The sequence below is a fragment of the Austrofundulus limnaeus genome, unplaced genomic scaffold, assembly GCF_001266775.1.
Source record: "Austrofundulus limnaeus strain Quisiro unplaced genomic scaffold, Austrofundulus_limnaeus-1.0 Scaffold111, whole genome shotgun sequence".
Classification (NCBI taxonomy): domain Eukaryota; kingdom Metazoa; phylum Chordata; class Actinopteri; order Cyprinodontiformes; family Rivulidae; genus Austrofundulus; species Austrofundulus limnaeus.
Window position 1 is genome coordinate 817,568 of NW_013952513.1, and position 19,555 is coordinate 837,122.

Below are 19,555 nucleotides of genomic sequence, written 5' to 3' on the forward strand. Positions count from 1 at the left end.
ATATATATATACATACAGTATGTGTTCTAATTTACAATAAAATCCAAATATACAGAAGATGTAATGTGTATGTAAAACAAGGTTTGTTCATACCGGTACTTCATTTAGTATTAATTTAGTAATTCTGGCAGCCGACTTAATCCTAAATGGACCACGTTTGTAGTTACCAGAAAACAAGAGAAAGCAAGGATTCATGCTGAGATTTTTTATTAAAGTCTCAACTGTTATAGAAATGCTTTACCAATTAAAAACACGTGTATGCACGACTGAATGTTGTTAAAATAGGATGCATCTTTATGAGATCTGAGTAGCTGTTTTTTTTTATTATGTTTGTTTTGAGAGGACTGGTTTTAGTCTGGATTTAAATTCATTTTATTATTCAAAAATCTGAAAGCAGACACAACAGAGGAGAGTGCAAGTTTTAACTGCACAGCAATTATTTTAGACAAAAAAGAAAACAATTCTTTGAAAATAATAAAGAAAAAAAACAGTTATCATCAGGTGAGAAACCATCTTTAAATGACTCTTTACATTTCAGACTGGATCTAGACCAGATAATTAAAAATAATATTTAACATAAAAGACTAACAAATAGTATTTCACCACTCAGTCAACATTAAACACACAAAAAAAGAGGACTTTGTGATGTTTGGCAGGCTTTATAAAATGAAGCAAACAGGTGTTAATAGCTGCACAAACGCCATAAATCAACAGATTAACAACTTGACCTCGGGTCTTTCTGGTCTCTGTAAAAGAATCTGTAAGGTTTTATTCCATTTTACCCAAGTTTAAAAATGCATTTATTCAGTACAGTGTGAAAGACCAGAGGAAAACAAACGGAAAAAAAAAAAAGTTGGTGTCGTAGACAAATAAAAGCAGTCAAGAGAAGCTGGAGTTTGACTTGAGCATCCCGGAGAGTTCAAGTGTTGCGTGAAAAGAAAAACATTTCAGAAACAACCTCAACAAAAAAGGCTTTGAGCAGCGCCATAAACTAACACTCTAAGAAGCATCTTATTTTGCTGTGAGAAACGTGGACCAGACTATTTGAATGGATGGCTTTATTGATTGGATTTCTATGTACCACAAAATGTCCATTATTTGACGTAACAGATGCTGCAAGAAATGATGGGTGTGTGTTGTGATGACGCTGGGGCAGGGGCGCCAGCTGACGTCAAACAGAGGCCACCATTTTTTTATTTTTTATTTTTAGCACTTGGTCCGCTGCTTGAGATTGTGAAGAGTCTTTCAGCTTTCAACAGCCGGCGCTTCTTTTTCTGCCGAGATGGAGCCGTCTGCTTCATCGTACGTGTTTGTCTGTTGTTCAGCTGGGCTGTCTGTGCTGCGCCTGAGACGAAATACACTTCAGTTACAAACAAGTGTCGAAATTAAACCTAAAATAATCAACACACCATGATGAATCAGACATTTATATAACAAACTGAGAATAAACTAGAATCAAGCTAGATCAGTTTGGTCAAAATGATCTCAGCATATTTTCAGATTCCTGCTTTTTAAGCTACATTTTGATCTTCCTCATATCATGAGCAGCTCCAGAGATGTGGCTTGATTTGTCTTCGTAATCAGGATAACCCATTTATGTTTGGTCTGAATCCTGTTTTTAAGTTATTTTAATGATTTTATGTCATTTCATTGAGGAAACCATAAACAAAGTTTGAATATTAAGGTTTGTCAGCTGAAAAGAAAAAAGCTTTGCTAGCTAGAAGAGAAAATGACAAAAATGTACAAAATTTCTGCTCAAAATCATGTTTTTTGTGGCTACAACTAAAAAAAAAGAGGTTCACAATTTTTTTTCAAGGTTATTATATTTCATATTGTTCATCAGAGGTGGAGGGCTCGAGACCGGTCTCGATGCGTTTTTTTCTGGTCTTGGGCTCGGTCTTGGACTGTTAGGCCTCGGTCTTGGTCTCGTTGCTCTAGGTCTCGACAATTTTGGTCGAGGCCGGCCGAGACTGCAATAGTTTTTGTCCAAAAAAATACAAAAACATAACTTCCTTTGATCTTCAGCCGCACACAGATATGCTGCGCCGCTGCGCAGAACCAGGAAGAGAGGAGAGCGGCTGTCCTGCTGTCATTCAGAACCAGCCACGGCTGAACTTTGTGTCAAAATAGATCTGTAAGCAATATTCAGTCTAAAACGCAACTTCATCTGTTTATAAAATAGCCTAGATATTATTTATTTTTTTGTCCCAAGTTGTTTCTGAGCAGTCCGTGCTGTTGGAGCCTCGCTCGCTTCTCCTCTGAGCTCGAGGCTTCCTCACGACCAGCATTCAAAACTTGCCCTAATGTCTGTCTCCTCCAGGGGTGGACTGGCAGAATCAAACAGCTCGCGCCGCGTAGCGCAGTGGTTCCCAAACTTTTTATCTTCTGACCCACAAAATATCCATGGCAAAAACTTGTGACCCCAAATATTACTGGTCTGAGTACACAAACTTAGTTAATAACCCTAAAAACACAGGCTTTTTGACAATCTAAACAGCTTGTACACAAATATAAATACTTATTTTTACTTATTTTGTGTTTTTGTAATAATTATAGGGAATACTGTATATTGCATCAGCAATCATTTTATTACCCTTTAAATTGATGTCTGGAGATTATCCAAGGTGCTTCATGACCCATAATTGGGTCCCAAGCCCCAATGGTTCCCAAACTTTTCAGCTTTTGACCCACAGAATAGTACAAAACAGTAGCAGAGACCTGAGCCCCCAACTATTTTTGGATGATAAACATTTGTATCAGGTCAACAAAACATGGGCATAGTAACAATGTTTTTTATATTACATTCATCCATTTTAAATATACTAACCTCACTCATTTGTAACAACTAAGGCAAAAATGTAATTAATTCAGAAAATCTTTTCAGGACCCCACTTTGGGTCCCGACCCCAACTTTGGGAAACACTGGCGTAGCGGACCTGGCGTCAGGGGGGAAAATCGTCTCTGTGGCGCTTATTAATAACTCAGCTGTCATAAATTAGAAATGTTTTGTCTCTACTAGAGCCACATAAACTATATCTGTTTGTTTCTGACATCTAACACAGAGATGCGCAGTGCTGCGGCTCAAACTGTCATTCTCTGTGGAACATATGTCAATCATCAGGGGCGCCACAAGCAGGGGTGGCCAGGAGGGGCAATGTCCCCCACCCCAACCCCTAAAAAAATGGTGGTCCTACCAGTTTAATCCTCTTGAGTCTCAAAAACCTTTGTTTTGTGCTCATTTAAAATTTTACTAGCTAATAGAATTATTAAAAAAACTTATAATTTTTTTTTTCAAAAAACTAAGTTAAAAATCCACCCATCCATTATTTTTAACTGCTTACTTTACACAAAAATTACTTACAGTAATATTGGCAATCTTTCAATTAAGTTTTATAATCATGTAAAATGTGTTAGAGCTACTTTTCAACACACATTTTTTAATATGATGTAACTGAGAATTCCTCTATTCTGTTATTCTGCCCAAACAAATAATATTAACAAAAAATACAACCCTAACGCTTACTTTACACAAAAATTACTTACAGTAATATTGGCAAACTTTCTATTAAGTTTTATAATCATGTAAAAAGTGTTAGAGCTACTTTTCAACATATATTTTTTGAAACGTTTAAACAACCTGAACTTTCTAGGATTAAAGGACTAATGTTTCAGCAAGATCTAGAGAAACTCATCCATGTGTTTTTAGTCCCACTGATTACTGTAACAGTGTCTTCACAGGTCTGCCTAAAAGAATCCACCAGACAGCTGCAGCTGATCTAGAACGCTGCTGCTCATGTTTTGACTAAAACCAGGAAGATAGAGCATTTCACCAGTTCTAAAGTCCTTACACTGGTTCCCTGTAACTCAGAGAATAGACTTTAAAATACTGTTATTAGTTTATAAATCACTTAACGGCTTAGCACCACAACACATTTGAGATCTGCTGTTGTATCAACCTTCCAGACCTCTCAGGTCTTCTGGTTCTGGTCTGCTCTGCATCCCCAGGACCAGAACCAAACATGGAGAAGCAGCATTCAGCTTTTACGCACCGCAAATCTGGAACAAATTCCCAGAAAACAGTAGAACTGTAGCCGAAAATCTGATCCTTTAAATCAAGACTGAAAACCCACCTGTTTAGGGTTGCTTATGAAACATTATAAATGAAACATTAATAAACATGTTGATGTGTAACAATGACACCTGACAAACTGTAATGCTTCAATTGTTAACTGTGTGTAACTTTGTAGTTTTTGTGTTTTTTTGTGTAAAGCACTTTGAACTGCCTTGTTCCTGAAATGTGCTACACAAAAAAACTTGATTAAGTTTTTATTATTTTTAAATATGGCAAATCTTTATTACACTCGCTGTTTTTATTTTTCATTCAATTGTGGAAAATAAGCTGATGAATTCCATTTAAAGAATGTGTATCAATGTAATGCTGCATTTAATAACTTTAATATTAGTTTATTTCTACAGTTATTAATTTAATAGCAAGAAGCAGTTTTGGTTGTTTAATTCCATTAGGTTTTGCACTTTGTGGTGTAAAAAAACAACAAAAACAATGTCCTGAAATTCGGTTTCGGTCTTGGTCTCGGAACAGCCGGTCTTGACTACACCTGTGTTCATTATATTTTGATGCAATAGTTGCTAATGTTTTCATCAATGCACATTGGTTTTAGTTCTCAGAAAACACCTGAACCACAACAGAAAGTGTATTAAAACCACTGAACACCACTTAATAAGTGATTCTTACCTGTTTGGACTTGAAGCTGTGTCGTCGTCGTTTTCTTCCTGTAACGGTGAATTCGGTTTGTCCTCCACCTCCGTCTCGTTTTTCTTCTCCTCCGACTCCCCGTTCACTGGAGTGACTTCTAACAAAAGACACATTTAGACTGATATAGAGCTGCCAGAGAAGATCAAATCCAGCATGGCTTAAAAATGATGAGTTTTACCAGTGCTTTGTGATTCTTTTTCATCATTCTCTGGCTCCTTGTTCTCTGTTTTAGGTTTAGTCGCCATCTCAGCCTTTCCCACGAAACGAAGTTTTAACTTGTTATAAACATCGCTGGCTTTCTCCATGACTGCAGCACTGGCCTTATATCGTCGAATCTGTGTAGACAACACATTGTTTTTTGGTGTTAACAGAGAAGAGAACGTAGAAATGACTCAGCCAGAAACTAAACATGCCAGTGGAGGACAACAGAGCTGCTTCATGGAAGGAAACCTCAGCTTTAGCCTTTTAGCTTTCACGTTAGCTCCCAAGCTAATATGGCGATATATGGCATTGGCTACAGAGCTAATTTATTAAATATCACGCTTGAGCCTTTTAGCCCACAGAAACAAAATATATCTTTATCGTCATATACTGTTATTTTAAATTAATTTCAGCATAGTTTCAGTTGTGATTATTCTTTTAGCCTTTTATCTTGCCTTATATCATTTTTATTTTGTTCTTATGTGTTTTATTTTGCCTCATTGGGTTTTATCTGGTCAAGCCTGATTTGATCTCGTCTCATCTTTTAATCTCATTTTATCTTTTTATTCTGATATTGATTTTAAGGGTTGGGAGATGGTTTTATTTTTATATTGAGCACCTGGTCACTTTTAATAATAATAATAATCCTGTTACAGTATGTCTACTGTATGTCCGAGACATTTGTCTTTTGGAAGGAAGCTGACTTCACTGTCATCAACTCTAAAATAAATAAATAAATAATTAAAAAATAAAGTTGACTGATTGTTGAAGTAGTTGGAGATCTGCAGTGTTGTATCATGATATGATATTGTATTGATTTGTTTGGATGGCAATTTGATTTTTCTCGATATCACAAAGTCTGTCATGATTCGATTTCAGTTCAATTTAAATTCACAAGTCTGTGATCGATAAAATGCGATATCATTTGCCCATCTAACAGAATGACTGTGTTAGATGGGCATATTATTGATCCACGAGCATATGATGACAATATACATGGATATTTTCATTTTGCCTCAGTATAAATCAGGGCTCCCACACCTTGGTCAACATCAAATTCAAGGACCTTTCAAGGACTTTCCAGTTCCAATTTCCTCAAATTCAAGAACCACGCGTGACAGCAATTACCTATTGCTACAGCAGAATGTTACCAATAAACAGGTTTAATATCATGTAAATTCAATGAAAAACTGAAATACATAAAAAAAACTGTTGAGTCAGAAACAATGAAAGAAAGTGGATTAAATGTTTACCCTACGTTCATGTCCACAATACATGGACATGTAATTATGTCCTGGGAGATTCAGCAGCTCAGTTTGGGAGGAGGGTGTGTGAACATGTCCAGACCCTGAGGACAGGAGGAGCTGTGGTGGTCTCACCTGAGCTCAGAAAGAACGACCTGTCCTACTCTGCTCTGATTGGTTAAAACTATGACTATGGCTCACGTTATTTGTTGAAAGCCACGTCAGTTTACCGTAATCCTGAGTTATCCACCGGAACAAATGTAAGGTTTTTATTTTATTTTTTTACAGATGATGAAAATCTGTCGTGTGAATAGAGAACAAAAAAAAAAAAAAAAAAATTCAAGGACTTTCAAGGACAAGTATAATTTTTGGCTGTTTTCACAAACTTTCCAGGGCCTTGAAATTATTTTTATCAATTCACAAACTTTCAATGATTTCAAGGACCCATGGGAACACTCATAATTGAATCATTAACCATTTAATCGATATATCAATATGGATCAATGTATTGTTACACTCTTACTAACTACCTACTCATCTATCGACCTACCTGCAGCCAAACAACAAACAGAATCTTGTTGTTTTTCTTTCGACTGCTCACTTCTGCAGAGCGAGCCAACTTGCATGAAAGATTTGTAAAATCTTTTACACCAAATGTCCTTCCTGACACAACCCAGGCCCAAACCTGCAGCTGTAGGATTAAAAGACTGCAGCACTTACCACCGAGCTGCAGTGGCCCCTCAACAATAACCAGAATAAATGTGCGTACCTTTTTTAATGTGGCTATAACTTCAGCGTTCTTATGGAGAATCTGGCTGGTAACTGGTACAGAATCCAGCTCCTCCAGGGCTTGTAGACATCGTTCGATGTCCTAGAAAACAAACAAATATATAAAAAAGTCAGTTTTACTTGAAGCATTGAGACACACATCAGCACTGAACTGTTATTTCTGTAACTTACAGGGTTGTCCACTTTGAGTGCAAACTTAATATCTGTATGGAGTTTCTGTAGTCTTTCCTCTGGTGATGGCTCTGAGTGTACAAAAAAAACATTATTACAACTTACACTAATAGGAGAATTTGAAAAGCTGTAGTAGAGATTAAACAGTGAATGCTACTGACCCTTTTTCTTTTCTACTTTCTTTTCCTGCTGCCTCTCTGGTCTGCGTTTGGGTTTTTCTGGCCTAGACCTGTTAAAGGGAACTCTGTGATCTGTGTCCTTCGGTGTTTCATTGAGTTTATCTAAAAAAGGTTTACGAATTGTTGTCTGCTCGTATTTGTTCGCTCACCTGGCTCTGGACTTCTCCTCTGCCCGTCTGGCTTTCTTCTCCTTCAGCTCTTTCTCCTTTCGTTCTTTTCTCTCCTTCTCTTTTTTCACTTTCGCCGCTTTCTGTTTCTCTTGCTTCTTGTGCGATTTTTTCACCTTTTGGACAGGAAAAGAAGAAATTACACATCATACGCAATCACCCTGCTATAAATAAAACATTATATCTTGTGTAGCGTGTTCTAGTTCACGTGGCTGGAAGGTAAATCGACGTTTACCTCAGCTGGTGGTGGCGAGTCTGAGTCAGAGGGTGCAGGGATCGGGGGTGGAGGGGGTTTCTTGGACTTCTTCAGAGGGTGATCATCTATGCCTTCATCTGAACTACTGCTGCTGTCACTGTCGCTGCCTTTTTTAGCCTTGTCTTTGTCTTTTTTCCTTTTCTCTTCCTCTTCTTTCTCTCTTTCACGCAGTCGGCGGAGCTCCTCGGCCTCCTCCTTTTTCCTCTTCTCCTCCAGCTCTCGCCTGCGCTCCTCGTCACGTTTTTTCCATTCGCTGATGCGGTCGGGTTCACTGTCACTGTAAGAAGAAGAAGAAGAAGAGAAAAAAAAGAAAGAAAAGATTCAAAATGAAGCCCGTGTTTACAGCGTGTGACTCACGCCCCGGTAAAAATGGCAGCTCCAGAGCAGCCTGACCTGTCGCTGTCGGAGGATGACGAAGGAGCTCGTTTCACCGGGGCAGGTTTGGGTTTCCGCGCACGAGGCTTCGGCGCCGGTTTCTCTGGAAATCAGACAAAACATCGTGAACAGCTGACTGAAATGTTTTATTAAATCAGAGCCTAAATTCTTCTTTTCTTAAAATGACTTTAAAAAAAAAAACACAAATCCTGCGTAGGTCTGACCTTTCTTGCGAGCCTGTGGGCCCTTGCGAGGCGGTGCATCAGACTCTGAGCCAGACTTTGAGCCAGACTGGGATTCGGAGCCAGACAGAGCGGGCCGAGGCTTCTCGTCTTCAGAGTCGCTGTCCACCACCTTCCTCTCTGACCCTGATCCTGAGTCTGAATCTGAGTCAGACGAGGCCTTCTGTTGCATCACACGAAGAAAAGTTGGATAAAGAGAGAGAGAAATGTGGTTAATCTCACCCAGAGGTTTATAGTAACTAAGTACATTTATTTTATTACAGTACTTACTGTATTTATTCATATATAATACGATCATCTTTTGAGCTTAAAAAGCATTAAAAATCTAATTATCAATAACCCATGTATAATAATTACCCCCCCCCCCCACTTTATGATGATTTTTAGGGTTAAATTTCTAGTATTATACAAGAATAAATACAGTAAGTAGTTTTTTGAGGATTTGTAATTTTACCAATTATTTTTTAATAGCTACTTTTATTTTTATTTCGTTACATTTTAATGTTAAAAATTATACTTTTACTTCTTTACTTTAAAATGTAACACCTAGTTACTCCTTACCAAATTAAATATGTTCAAATTCATGAAAGGAGATGTTTCTGCACTCTAAAAACAAAGTGTTGAATTTACTCAATAAAGTCATGTCAGCTGGCTCCACTGAGCCAAGTCACGCAAACTGAGCAAATAATATATATTTATTGCTCAATTTACTAAACGTGGCTTAGTGGAACCAGTTTGGTTCAATAAAACCATCGGTTTATTTATTAGAGTGTGTAAAAGTAAAAGTATTTTTATTTTCACTTTTCCAATTTTTGTGAACAGTTTTATGACTTTTACTTGAGTAGTTTTCTTGTCAGTTAAATTTATTTTTTACCAAAGTCATTTTCTGTTCATGTAATTCTACTTTTATTAATTTTTTTCCAAGTACTTTATAGAGCTCTGATCTCACCTATAAATAAACAAAACAACGAGGGCAAAAGTTTACCTTCTTCTTCCCTCTGCCAACCGCTTTCTTTCCACCTCGTCCTCCAGATTTCTTCTCTGGAGTAAAATCCTGTTTAAAAAAAGGACAAAACACAGATTGATCATAGTCTGTCACCACAATCAGAAATCATTCTACAAAATGTACTTTTGTGTTTGGACCTTGTCACTATTTTTGCCGGAGTCAGACTCTGACGGTGTTGGTTCTGATTCGGACGGAGACACGCTCTCCTCCTCATCTCGGTCACTAGAAGAACCGCGGGCTTTTTTAGGTGGAGGAGGCCGCTAAAACAGAAAAGAACACTTATCTTTTAAATGAGACGTTAGCAAAGAAATCATTTTCTGTTCAGTTCAATAACTTGGTAACAGACGTTTGTTGTGGGGTTGGCCAATTAGCCGATAACGACTGATGTGATAATTAAACCCCTGGAGTCCCTGGACCCCGGTCACTTGACTGATTTAAATCATGCTAGTGGGAAAGACGTGCTCTCTCTACTCTAAGAATCCGTTCCAATATTTTTAAAAAGTACAGACTTTAAAGCTAAACACCATTTCTTAAAATTATGTTGATATTCCAAGTAAAACTGAAGTTAAAATAAATAATTCACAGCACTTATTTGTTTTTTGCGTTGCAGTGGCAGGCAGCAAAAGGCAAGTGGTGGGAAAAACACCTTAATCCACCCTGTGGTCTCACTCCCACCCCACCAAACTAACATTAGACCCCCAAACTCTTTTCTGACTGACTCTTGAAATTAAGTGACAAATGCCAAAAAAAATAAAATAAAATAAAATAAATAAAAAATAAAAAATCTACAGGAAGAATTGACTGTGGTGGAGAGAGAGATCAGGACTGAGTAATGAGGTGTGTGATATTTTGTGTGTTTGGGTTTTATAGTTAGGGTATAGATAGTGTGTTTAGTCAGTTTTAGTGTCTTTGAGTCAAAACAATGAGGTGATATTTGAACGTGGAGCTACAGCTGACTGAGATGGAGCTGAGGCCTGAGCTGCAGTCAGAACCTCTTCAGACAGGAGAGAGCAGCTCAAAGGCAGAGATAAACTGAGACAGAGTGAGGACTTTGACAAGGTAAAACAGAATAGAAAAAAGAAGCACTGGGTGGAATTAATCACCAAGTGTCAAATATCAACCATTAAATTATTTTCTGACAGTTAACTGCACGCGACATGATTTAACCTGACCCTCGTTTGTTGTGAGTAAAATGCTGTTTGTTTTATTTACCTTTGGAGCCGGTGGCTTTCTCTTCACTCCTCCTCCTCCCTTTCGTCTGTCGTCGCTCCCGGAGTTGGAGTCGTCCTCGCTACCCGAGTCGGCTTTTCGAGGAACTGGGGCGCCCTCGTCATCCTCCTCCTCGTCACTTCCTGCTCCTCCTCCACCATCGTTGCCTTCGCTGTCAGAGGAGCTAGCTGGCTGCAGGAATACGAGGCAAATTTCTTTCGATATAATATCTACGGTGTCTTCACACCTCGATAAAACCTTTAATATCAAGGCATTTTAAAAACCCTGTCCGAGGCTACGTTCACACTTCAGGTCTTAATACTCAAATAGGATTTTTTGGCACATGTACGATCACATTGTATTTTAAACGTGACCTCCATCAGACTCCAGTTTGAACCCCCCACAGCACCGATGCGACCCGCATGCGCAGAAAATGACGCGATGACACATTCAGCTCGCTGTTTACAGTGGTAGCTAAATATAGATGCTACATGTTAGCATGTCGATTCTGAAGCTGTTGTGCAATCAGAGCCAATTAAATATTTGTCTGACATGTTTGTTTAGTTCACTGCTTACATCTAACCGGCTGCTCCAGTGCAGCATGTATTTTTGGGAAAAAGTGATGAGCTAAAACTAAAATATTGATTCAGTAAGTTTAGTATTGATATGGTCCGAGAGAGACGAACGTTGCTTTGTTTATGTGGATTCTAAGTCATCCAGGGCATGGAAAATAAAAAAATAAAAAATCTGGACCTTTGCTCTCTAGCCATGCAGAGTTACAAGATTTAAACTGCATCACTTTGGCGTCAATACTCTGATTTGGTACCACATAATGAAAAGGACTGGGTCGGACTTGAAAAAAAAAATAATAATAATAATTTGGGTTGCATTTGCTTACAGTGTGAGTATAGCCTAGGATTAAATAGGAAGACAGCTGGTTTAGGAGAACATTTGGATCTTTAAGTATCAGGTTAACTTACTACAGGTGGGGCGCTGTAAGAGGCATGTGGATTGTTCTGGATCTCCCATAAACCTTCGTTGAACCCCTTCCTTTTGTTGGGTTTTCCATATCGCTCTTTGTACTTTTCATAAGCAAAAAGATCCTTCGGTGCAAGGAATGCTCTGTGACAAAGAAAAGAATCAACTTAACGGGCAGTCGAGAGGTGGGCAACTCGAGTTTTGAATAACAGGATGCTCACACTTTTATTAGAATTAGTCCATATTGGATACACTTTAAATCAGCACACTGAGCCCTCTAGTGGTGGCTTTAATTAAACACTGTCAACACAACTCTTATTTTGTTTGCCATTAAAATTACATTTATAAGTCTGAACAACCAAATAAATCATGCATAATAAACAGCCATATGACACATTAAATAAAACACAGACAGTGCTCGAATCCAGTCTCATTCTTTCATGTAGACCTAAAAACATCAAACTTGTCTTTATTTTATCAAATAGGACAATCTACAACATTTGCATTAGATGTTCTTGTGTGTAAAACTACTACATTCAGCCATACATAATAAATGTGACTCCACGGCTCTGACAGCTTGTTGCTGTTTAAAATATGAAACGGAAATCAGCAAAAGCTGGAGCTACAACTGCACAACAAAGTATTAAACACAGTTAATCCCAGACGACGAGAACACTCACGTTTCATGAGTCCCAAAGAAAAAAATCGGGATTTTATTAGGAGGTGGTTTCACAGCTCCATCAGCCACATCTTCAATCTGTAAACAAGTAAAAAAAATAAAATAAAATAAAAATCAAGTAATAACCAAGAGATAAACACTGTGAGATCCAATGCTCCTGAAACTGAAACATTTTCTGCGCCTAAAATAATCAGTGTGGTTTTTCTACGTCTTAGGGAAAAAAAAAAAGAGTTTGTAATACAGGAAACAAGCCTCAGTTATCACAAACGTCATTTCCAAATTAACATCGTTAGCTTCGCTGTCTCCCTGCAGACATTAGGCCAGCAGTGTCTCTTGCAGATGCTACTATTCATTCACATGATACTGGGGGTTATAAACAGCATTTCAGCACGCAGACTATGGTTTATGTGTTTGTTGGTTTTCATTAGATTCTACAGGAATGAACACAAGATAATCTTTTCCAGCGTCCCATGCAGAGCAGCCCACCCCCTCCTCTCCGCCCCTTCGGCTCCTTTGCTCGCTTACCCGAGCTGGCCAGTGGGGGTATCCCTTCATTTTAGCGAAGACCAGGTCTCCGGGCTGGAAGTTGTGCGGCATTGTTCCACTTCTCCGTGCAGCCTGGGTGCTGGGGGAAAAAAAATCAGTCGCGCTGTCTTCCCGTGTCTCTAAAGGTTTGATGTTTTCAGGTCGACACAAAACCTGGAAACGATGGAGTTAGCTAGCAAGCTAGCAGCTGCATACTAACCGAATACTAACGTTACCGCGAGACCGAAGATAGAAGTATCGCACAAGGTACTTCCGCTTAGGAATCAATCGTAGACTTCAAAATAAAGTACTTAGCGTTTGGGTTGTTTACTAGAGGTAATGAAATTACAAATTCTAATTAATTTTAGTAAACGCTTTAAAATATCTAAATTAGCACATTTACCTGAGAGCATTTTACCAAATGGATTTATTGTAACACTAAGTCTTATTGTTAGAATATTGTTATTTTAGCTACATAACCTTTTTGGTCATTGCTGTATTCTATTTATACATACAGTGGTTTGCAAAAGTATTCATACCCCTTGAACTTTTCCATATTTTGTCACATTACAACCACAAACATAAATATATTTCACTGGAATTAATGTGAAAGACCAACACAAAGTGGTATACAATTGTGAAGTGGAAGCAAAATTTTACATGAATCAAAACATTTTTTACAAATAAAAAACTGAAAAGTGCGATGTGCAAAATTATTCAGCCCCCCTGAGTCAATACTTTGTGGAGCCACCTTTTGCTGCAATTACAGCTGCAAGTCTTTTAGGGTATGTCTCCACCAGCTTTGCACATCTAGTGACTGCAATTCTTGCCCATTCCTCCTTGCAAAACAGCTCAAGCTCAGTCAGATTGGATGGAGAGCGTTTGTGAACAGCAGTTTTGAGATCTTGCCACAAATTCTCAATTGGGTTTAGGTCTGGACTTTGACTGGGCCATTCTAACACATGAATATTCTTTTTTTTAAACCACTCCATTGTAGCTTTGGCTTTATGTTTAGGGTCGTTGTCCTGCTGGAAGGTGAACCTCCGCCCCAGTCTCAAATCTTTTGCTGACTCCAACAGGTTTTCTTCCAAGATTGCCCTGTATTTGGCTCCATCCATCTTCCCATCAACTTTGACCAACTTCCCGGTCCCTGCTGAAGAGAAGCACCCCCAGAGCATGATGCTGCCACCACCATATTTGACAGTGGGGATGGTGTTTTCAGAGTGATGTGCAGTGTTCTTTCTCCGCCACACATAGCGTTTTGCATTGTGGCCAAAAAGTTCAATTTTGGTCTCGTCTGACCAAAGCACCTTCTTCCACATGTTTGCTGTGTCCTCAACATGGCTTCTGGCAAACTGCAAACGGGACTTCTTATGGTTTTCTTTTAACAATGGCTTTCTCCTTGCCACTCTTCCATAAAGACCACATTTGTGTAGTGCACGACTAATTGTTGTCCTGTGGACAGTTTCCCCCACCTGAGCTGTGGCTCTCTGCATTTCATCCAGAGTCACCATGGGCCTCTTGGCTGCCTCTCTGATCAGTGATCTCCTTGTTCGGCCTGTAAGTTTAGGTGGACGGCCTTGTCTTGGCAGGTTTACTGTGGTGCCATACTCTTTCCATTTCCGGATGATGGATTGAACAGTGCTCCGTGAGATGTTCAAAGCTTGGGAAATCTTTTTATAACCTAAGCCTGCTTTAAACTTCTCCAAAACCATATTCCTAACCTGTCTGGTGTGTTCTTTGGACTTCATGATGCTGTTTGCTCCCCAATATTCTCTTAACCAACATCTGAGGCCGTCACGGAGCAGCTGTATTTGTACTGAGATTAGATTACACACAGGTGGACCCTTTTGAGTCATTAGCAGTCATCAGGCAACTTCTGAATGCAATTGGTTGCACTCAGGGAAAAGGGGGCTGAATACTTTTGCACGTCGCACTTTTCAGTTTTTTATTTGTAAAAAATGTTTTGATTCATGTAAAATTTTGTTTCCACTTCACAATTGTATACCACTTTGTGTTGGTCTTTCACATTAAATTCCAGTGAAATATATTTATGTTTGTGGTTGTAATGTGACAAAATATGGAAAAGTTCAAGGGGTATGAATACTTTTGCAAACCACTGTAGAATATTTTATAATTTTCTGATCTTACATATAGACAATTGGTTAGTGTGTGTGCGTGTGTGTGTCTGTGCACGCGCATATATATATATGCGCACATATATATATATATATATATATATATATATATACGCGCGCGCACACACACACACACACACACACACACACACACGCACACACACACTAACCAATTGTCTATATGTAAGATCAGAAAATTATAAAATATTCTATGTATAAATAGAATACAGCAATGACCAAAAAGGGTATGTAGCTAAAATAAAGTTTTAGCACCTCAGTCCTGAATTTATTTATTTTTTTAATTCATTTATTTTTGCAGTTTTCTTTTATTTCAATGTGAAAGCATAAAACATGGTATTTACGAAAATATAAAAAAAAACTACAAGTCACATATCTGTTCTGTAAAGAAACCTTTGTCATCCCTACTACAATAAAGCTTTAAACAATAAATTAGTTTATTATTATTATTTTTAATACATTAGAAAACACACATTTTATCATAACCAGTGTATGTTTTGCTTTAAATACTATTTAATGAACCATTAATTTAATAAAAGTATTATTTGTTAGGAATTGATTTCACACCGGAAATAGTTGTTTGATATTTTGAAACTCTTTACAGAACCGGACGTCGCTGTCTATTCTCCGTCACTTGATACGCCAGACACAGCGGAAGTCCCGCCTTCCCTGCCTCCGGATTGGCTGACTTGCAATCGGGTTTCTTTTCCGTCCAATACGTTGACCGCCCCCCGGGTTCACCTCTAACGCGAAGCCATGTTTCGCTCTTTTAGAACCGTCCAGCAGTTTAACTGCAACCTCCGAACTTTGCAAAAACTCCACGTCAACTCCAAACTCCTCGTCTACACGTCTAGAATGGCTAGTTCGGAGTACAGGGTCGAACGGGACACGTTTGGCGAGCTCAAGGTCCCAGCTGACAAGTACTACGGTGCTCAGACTGTCAGATCCACCATGAACTTCAAGATAGGGGGACCGAGTGAGAGGATGCCCCTCCAAGTGATCAAAGCTTTTGGTATCCTGAAGAAAGCAGCTGCCCAGGTGAACAAGGATTACGGGCTCGACCCAAAGATAGCAGATGCCATCGTTCAGGCTGCTGATGAAGTGTCAGCCGGGAAGCTGGATGATCATTTCCCTCTGGTGGTGTGGCAGACTGGATCAGGAACTCAGACCAACATGAACGTCAATGAGGTGATCAGCAACCGGGCAATTGAGATCCTGGGAGGGAAACTAGGCTCCAAGGATCCAGTTCATCCCAACGACCACGTCAACAAGAGTCAAAGCTCCAACGACACCTTCCCCACCGCGATGCACATCGCTGTCGCCACAGAGGTCCACCAGGTCCTGCTGCCCGGCCTGCAGACTCTGCACGACGCTCTGGCCGCCAAGGCCGAAGAGTTCAAAGACATCATCAAGATCGGACGCACCCACACCCAGGACGCCGTCCCGCTCTCGCTCGGACAGGAGTTCGGCGGCTACGTCCAGCAGGTGAAGTACAGCATAGAGCGTGTGAAGGCCGCCATGCCAAGGGTGTACGAGCTGGCGGCTGGAGGCACGGCGGTCGGGACTGGACTCAACACCCGCGTCGGCTTCGCGGAGAAAGTGGCGTCCACCGTCGCCTCTCTCACCGGCCTGCCGTTCATCACGGCCCCCAACAAGTTCGAAGCCCTGGCCGCTCATGACGCCCTGGTGGAGCTGAGCGGAGCCCTGAACACGGTGGCGGTCAGCATGATGAAGATCGCCAACGACGTCCGCTTCTTGGGCTCGGGACCCCGCTCGGGTCTGGGGGAGCTCATCCTGCCGGAGAACGAGCCGGGGAGCAGCATCATGCCCGGGAAGGTGAACCCCACCCAGTGCGAGGCCATGACCATGGTGGCGGCGCAGGTGATGGGGAACCACGTGGCGGTGACCGTCGGAGGCAGCAACGGACACTTCGAGCTCAACGTCTTCAAGCCCATGATGGTGAAGAACGTGCTGAACTCGGCGCGGCTCCTCGGCGACGCCTCCGTGTCCTTCACCAACAACTGCGTGGTGGGGATCCAGGCCAACGTGGAGAGGATCAACAAGCTCATGAACGAGTCCCTGATGCTGGTCACGGCACTCAACCCTCACATCGGTTACGACAAGGCGGCCACCATCGCCAAGACGGCCCACAAGAAGGGTTCGACGCTGAAGGCCACGGCCGTGGAGCTGGGCTACCTGACCGAGGAGCAGTTCGACCAGTGGGTGAAGCCCAGTGAGATGTTGGGGCCCAAGTGAAGTCTGGAAACTCGAGAACACTACGGAACACAACAAACGCTCTTTTCTGCAGCGAGGAGGGGGGCTTGTGTAGACATCTGAGCTGTTGAACTGAGTGAACATTAATTTTCTGAATCCCAAAGATCTTGAATTAAAATCCCAGAGAATTCTTTGATCTCCGTCTAAAACATATTCTATAGGACCGTTTTCTGAATAAAACCTTGTGACTTTTGTCCTCCAGTAACATCTTAAATTTGATTTTAATTTGTGTCACCGTTAAATCCATCATGGATGCTTGGATTGCAGTACGCTTTGACTTAAGGTTTACAACATCTGTGCCATTTTCACAGTTCAAATAAATGTATTGTTTCAAAATAAATGCACTTTGATCCATGTTTTCTTTAAACACCATGGTACACAAAGACTTGTGTAGTCTAAAGTGAAAACAAAACATTAAATACTTTATTGTGCACACCAAAGAGTTACAACTTCAGAATGAATGCTGAGTCAGCTCAAACTTGGCTTTTATGAAAAATAAACAAAAATTTGCACGTAAAAAAGGTAACCATCTCCTCTTTCACTTGGTCCAGCTGACTTTTGGAATATCGTAATGCTCGGTCAGGTTGTCCAGGTGGCGATTAAAATCCTGTAAGGATAAAATGGTAATTAATATAAATTACAAGATGAACATGTTTTATGATTTAATTTTCAGGTTACCTTTTATATACCACAGGTTCATTTATATAGAGAATCGAAACTGACAAAAGAACTGTATATAAAAAGGCCCAATAAATATACTTAAAATGTGACAGTTAATTTAAGAAAGGAGAATTTCCTTTATGTTTTATAGTTTGACCATTTTTTTCCTGCACATTTCCAACAAATTATATATTGTAGCACACAATTTATATTTTAGCAGTTTTCCTTTTATGTTATTTGTTTTTCCTTTTACTTGTAGATGAATTTGTTTTTTCACCACAAGTCTTTATTTTTATTATGCAAACAAGGCGGGCCGCCCATCTTGGGACAGCTCTTCTACTGTTGACCAATAAACAGGAAGGAGCAGGATCCATGTGCAGATCCAAAGTGCTGGCTTGCACTGCCTCAGTTTAAAGCTTAGTTTAAAACAAAAAGGCACAGGTAGGAGTTTTTCCTTCTTATTTTTCGTGGAAATAAAAAGACTTGTGGGAAAAATAAAACTCAAATGCATGTAAAAATAAACGAAAAACAATGTGCTAAAACATGTAATTTGTTGGAAATAAATTGGAAAAACTAGGGGAAATGAGGGAATTTTTTTAATTAATTGGTGCAATTTAAGTACTTATTTATTTATTTGCTCATTTATACATTTCTGCTTTTATTTTTAATGATGTCAGTCTTGGTCTTCCATACATTTATGGTACGTTCACACCGAATGCGTTTTGAGCGGCAGGAGCGGACGATTTACATGCAAAGTCTAAGGAGGACACGCCTCTAGGGGTTGTGCGTCGCGTCACGTACATTTTGGGCGGCGCGCAAGGAAGGCGGAAGGAGCGCAGAGCGTTTTCCGCACATGCGGTACTGCGGAAGCCGCCGCCGCCAGAGTTCAAATATGTGAACTTTTCGCCGCTCGACGTGTCTCCCACTGAAAACCGAAACAGACGAACTGGAGATCTTTACCTGAAATCGACCGTGTGCAGTTGGATTTTCTGGCAGGATATATCAGCACTGATGTGGATCAGCTGCTCGGGACCAAAAAAAAATGGTACGTCAGCTGGCAGCTTCTGGAGTGACGAAACTAACTGAACAAATCGCCTCTAATCATGTGGTGAGTTAATTATCTGCTGTGCGCAACGTTCGCATGCTTTTTATTAAATAAATCAAAGGCATTTTATTTTACTTTATCTTTATTCACCCGCCGAGGACAAGCTCCTCCCACACCTCGCTGCTGCTGCTTGTTCTGGTCTGAACACTAGTGCGTTCTTCGGTCTGAAAATAGTGCGTCCAACGAGAGGCGTTTTGTGCTTTTTGGCCGCTCAAAACGCGTTCGGTGTGAACGTAGCATTAAACATCAATGTCACAATGACAAATCAAGACACTTAAAAATCAATTTTAGGACGACAACTCTCCACAGAGAAAACATTTAAACGCAGGATAAAAGACGACAGTCTGGTTCATGATGCACTGGATTAAAGTTATAGCAGCGCATTGTAATAAATTAAGGGAGGGTCCAGTTCTACAACTCAGACCAGAAGTCAGACTCACCTCTACTCTGTGTTTGTGTGTTTTTGATGCTTTCTTTAAAATCCGCTCCATTTGCTGCAAAAAAAAGAGAAAGATGGATAAGTGCAAAAACAATATATATATATATCGTCTTGATATTTTTATAT

At 39.9% G+C, this 19,555-nt stretch overlaps 3 protein-coding genes across 4 annotated transcripts in view; 1 reads left to right on the forward strand and 2 right to left on the reverse strand.

Annotated features, from left to right (window-relative positions):
• Positions 1–190: 190 nt before the first annotated feature.
• Positions 191–13,050, reverse strand: hdgfl2 (HDGF like 2). 2 transcript variants are annotated; one of them, XM_014014195.1, is made up of 16 exons: positions 12,796–13,050; positions 12,272–12,348; positions 11,594–11,735; positions 10,617–10,805; positions 9,542–9,664; positions 9,384–9,452; positions 8,381–8,561; positions 8,175–8,259; positions 7,761–8,058; positions 7,508–7,641; positions 7,341–7,408; positions 7,180–7,250; positions 6,989–7,090; positions 4,953–5,109; positions 4,754–4,868; positions 191–1,345 (listed from the first exon to the last, which is right to left on the reverse strand). In XM_014014195.1, exons 1-16 carry the CDS (start codon positions 12,865–12,867, stop codon positions 1,246–1,248), a joined length of 1,983 nt encoding a protein of 660 aa, XP_013869649.1. In that variant the 5' UTR covers positions 12,868–13,050; the 3' UTR covers positions 191–1,245. The 2 variants fall into 2 exon arrangements, with proteins under 2 accessions (XP_013869649.1, XP_013869648.1); XM_014014194.1 differs by having other exon boundaries at positions 4,754–4,871; positions 12,796–13,049.
• Positions 13,051–15,668: 2,618 nt separating this feature from the next.
• On the forward strand, positions 15,669–17,565 carry fh (fumarate hydratase). The gene has a single exon (XM_014014196.1). It carries the CDS (start codon positions 15,708–15,710, stop codon positions 17,205–17,207), a length of 1,500 nt encoding a protein of 499 aa, XP_013869650.1. The 5' UTR covers positions 15,669–15,707; the 3' UTR covers positions 17,208–17,565.
• Positions 17,566–17,626: 61 nt separating this feature from the next.
• The window catches only part of fam32a (family with sequence similarity 32 member A), a 4,482-nt gene continuing 2,553 nt past the window's right edge, over positions 17,627–19,555 (reverse strand). Inside the window, exons 3-4 of the mRNA XM_014014197.1 lie at positions 19,431–19,484; positions 17,627–17,832 (exon numbers count right to left, since the gene is read on the reverse strand). Of these exons, the coding sequence (XP_013869651.1) occupies positions 17,764–17,832; positions 19,431–19,484 (123 nt within the window). The 3' untranslated portion in view covers positions 17,627–17,763. The remainder of the gene's footprint in view (positions 17,833–19,430; positions 19,485–19,555) is intronic.

Excerpts from the sequence above, each read along its gene's own strand:
- hdgfl2 (XM_014014194.1), bottom strand. The coding sequence starts at position 12,867 with ATGCCGCACAACTTCCAGCCCGGAGACCTGGTCTTCGCTAAAATGAAG. Across the intron at positions 9,665-10,616 it reads GAAAGCCACCGGCTCCAAAG|CGGCCTCCTCCACCTAAAAA; the intron begins GTAAATAAAACA and ends TTTCTGTTTTAG. Across the intron at positions 8,562-9,383 it reads TTGGCAGAGGGAAGAAGAAG|AAGGCCTCGTCTGACTCAGA; the intron begins GTAAACTTTTGC and ends GTGATGCAACAG.
- fh (XM_014014196.1), top strand. The coding sequence starts at position 15,708 with ATGTTTCGCTCTTTTAGAACCGTCCAGCAGTTTAACTGCAACCTCCGA.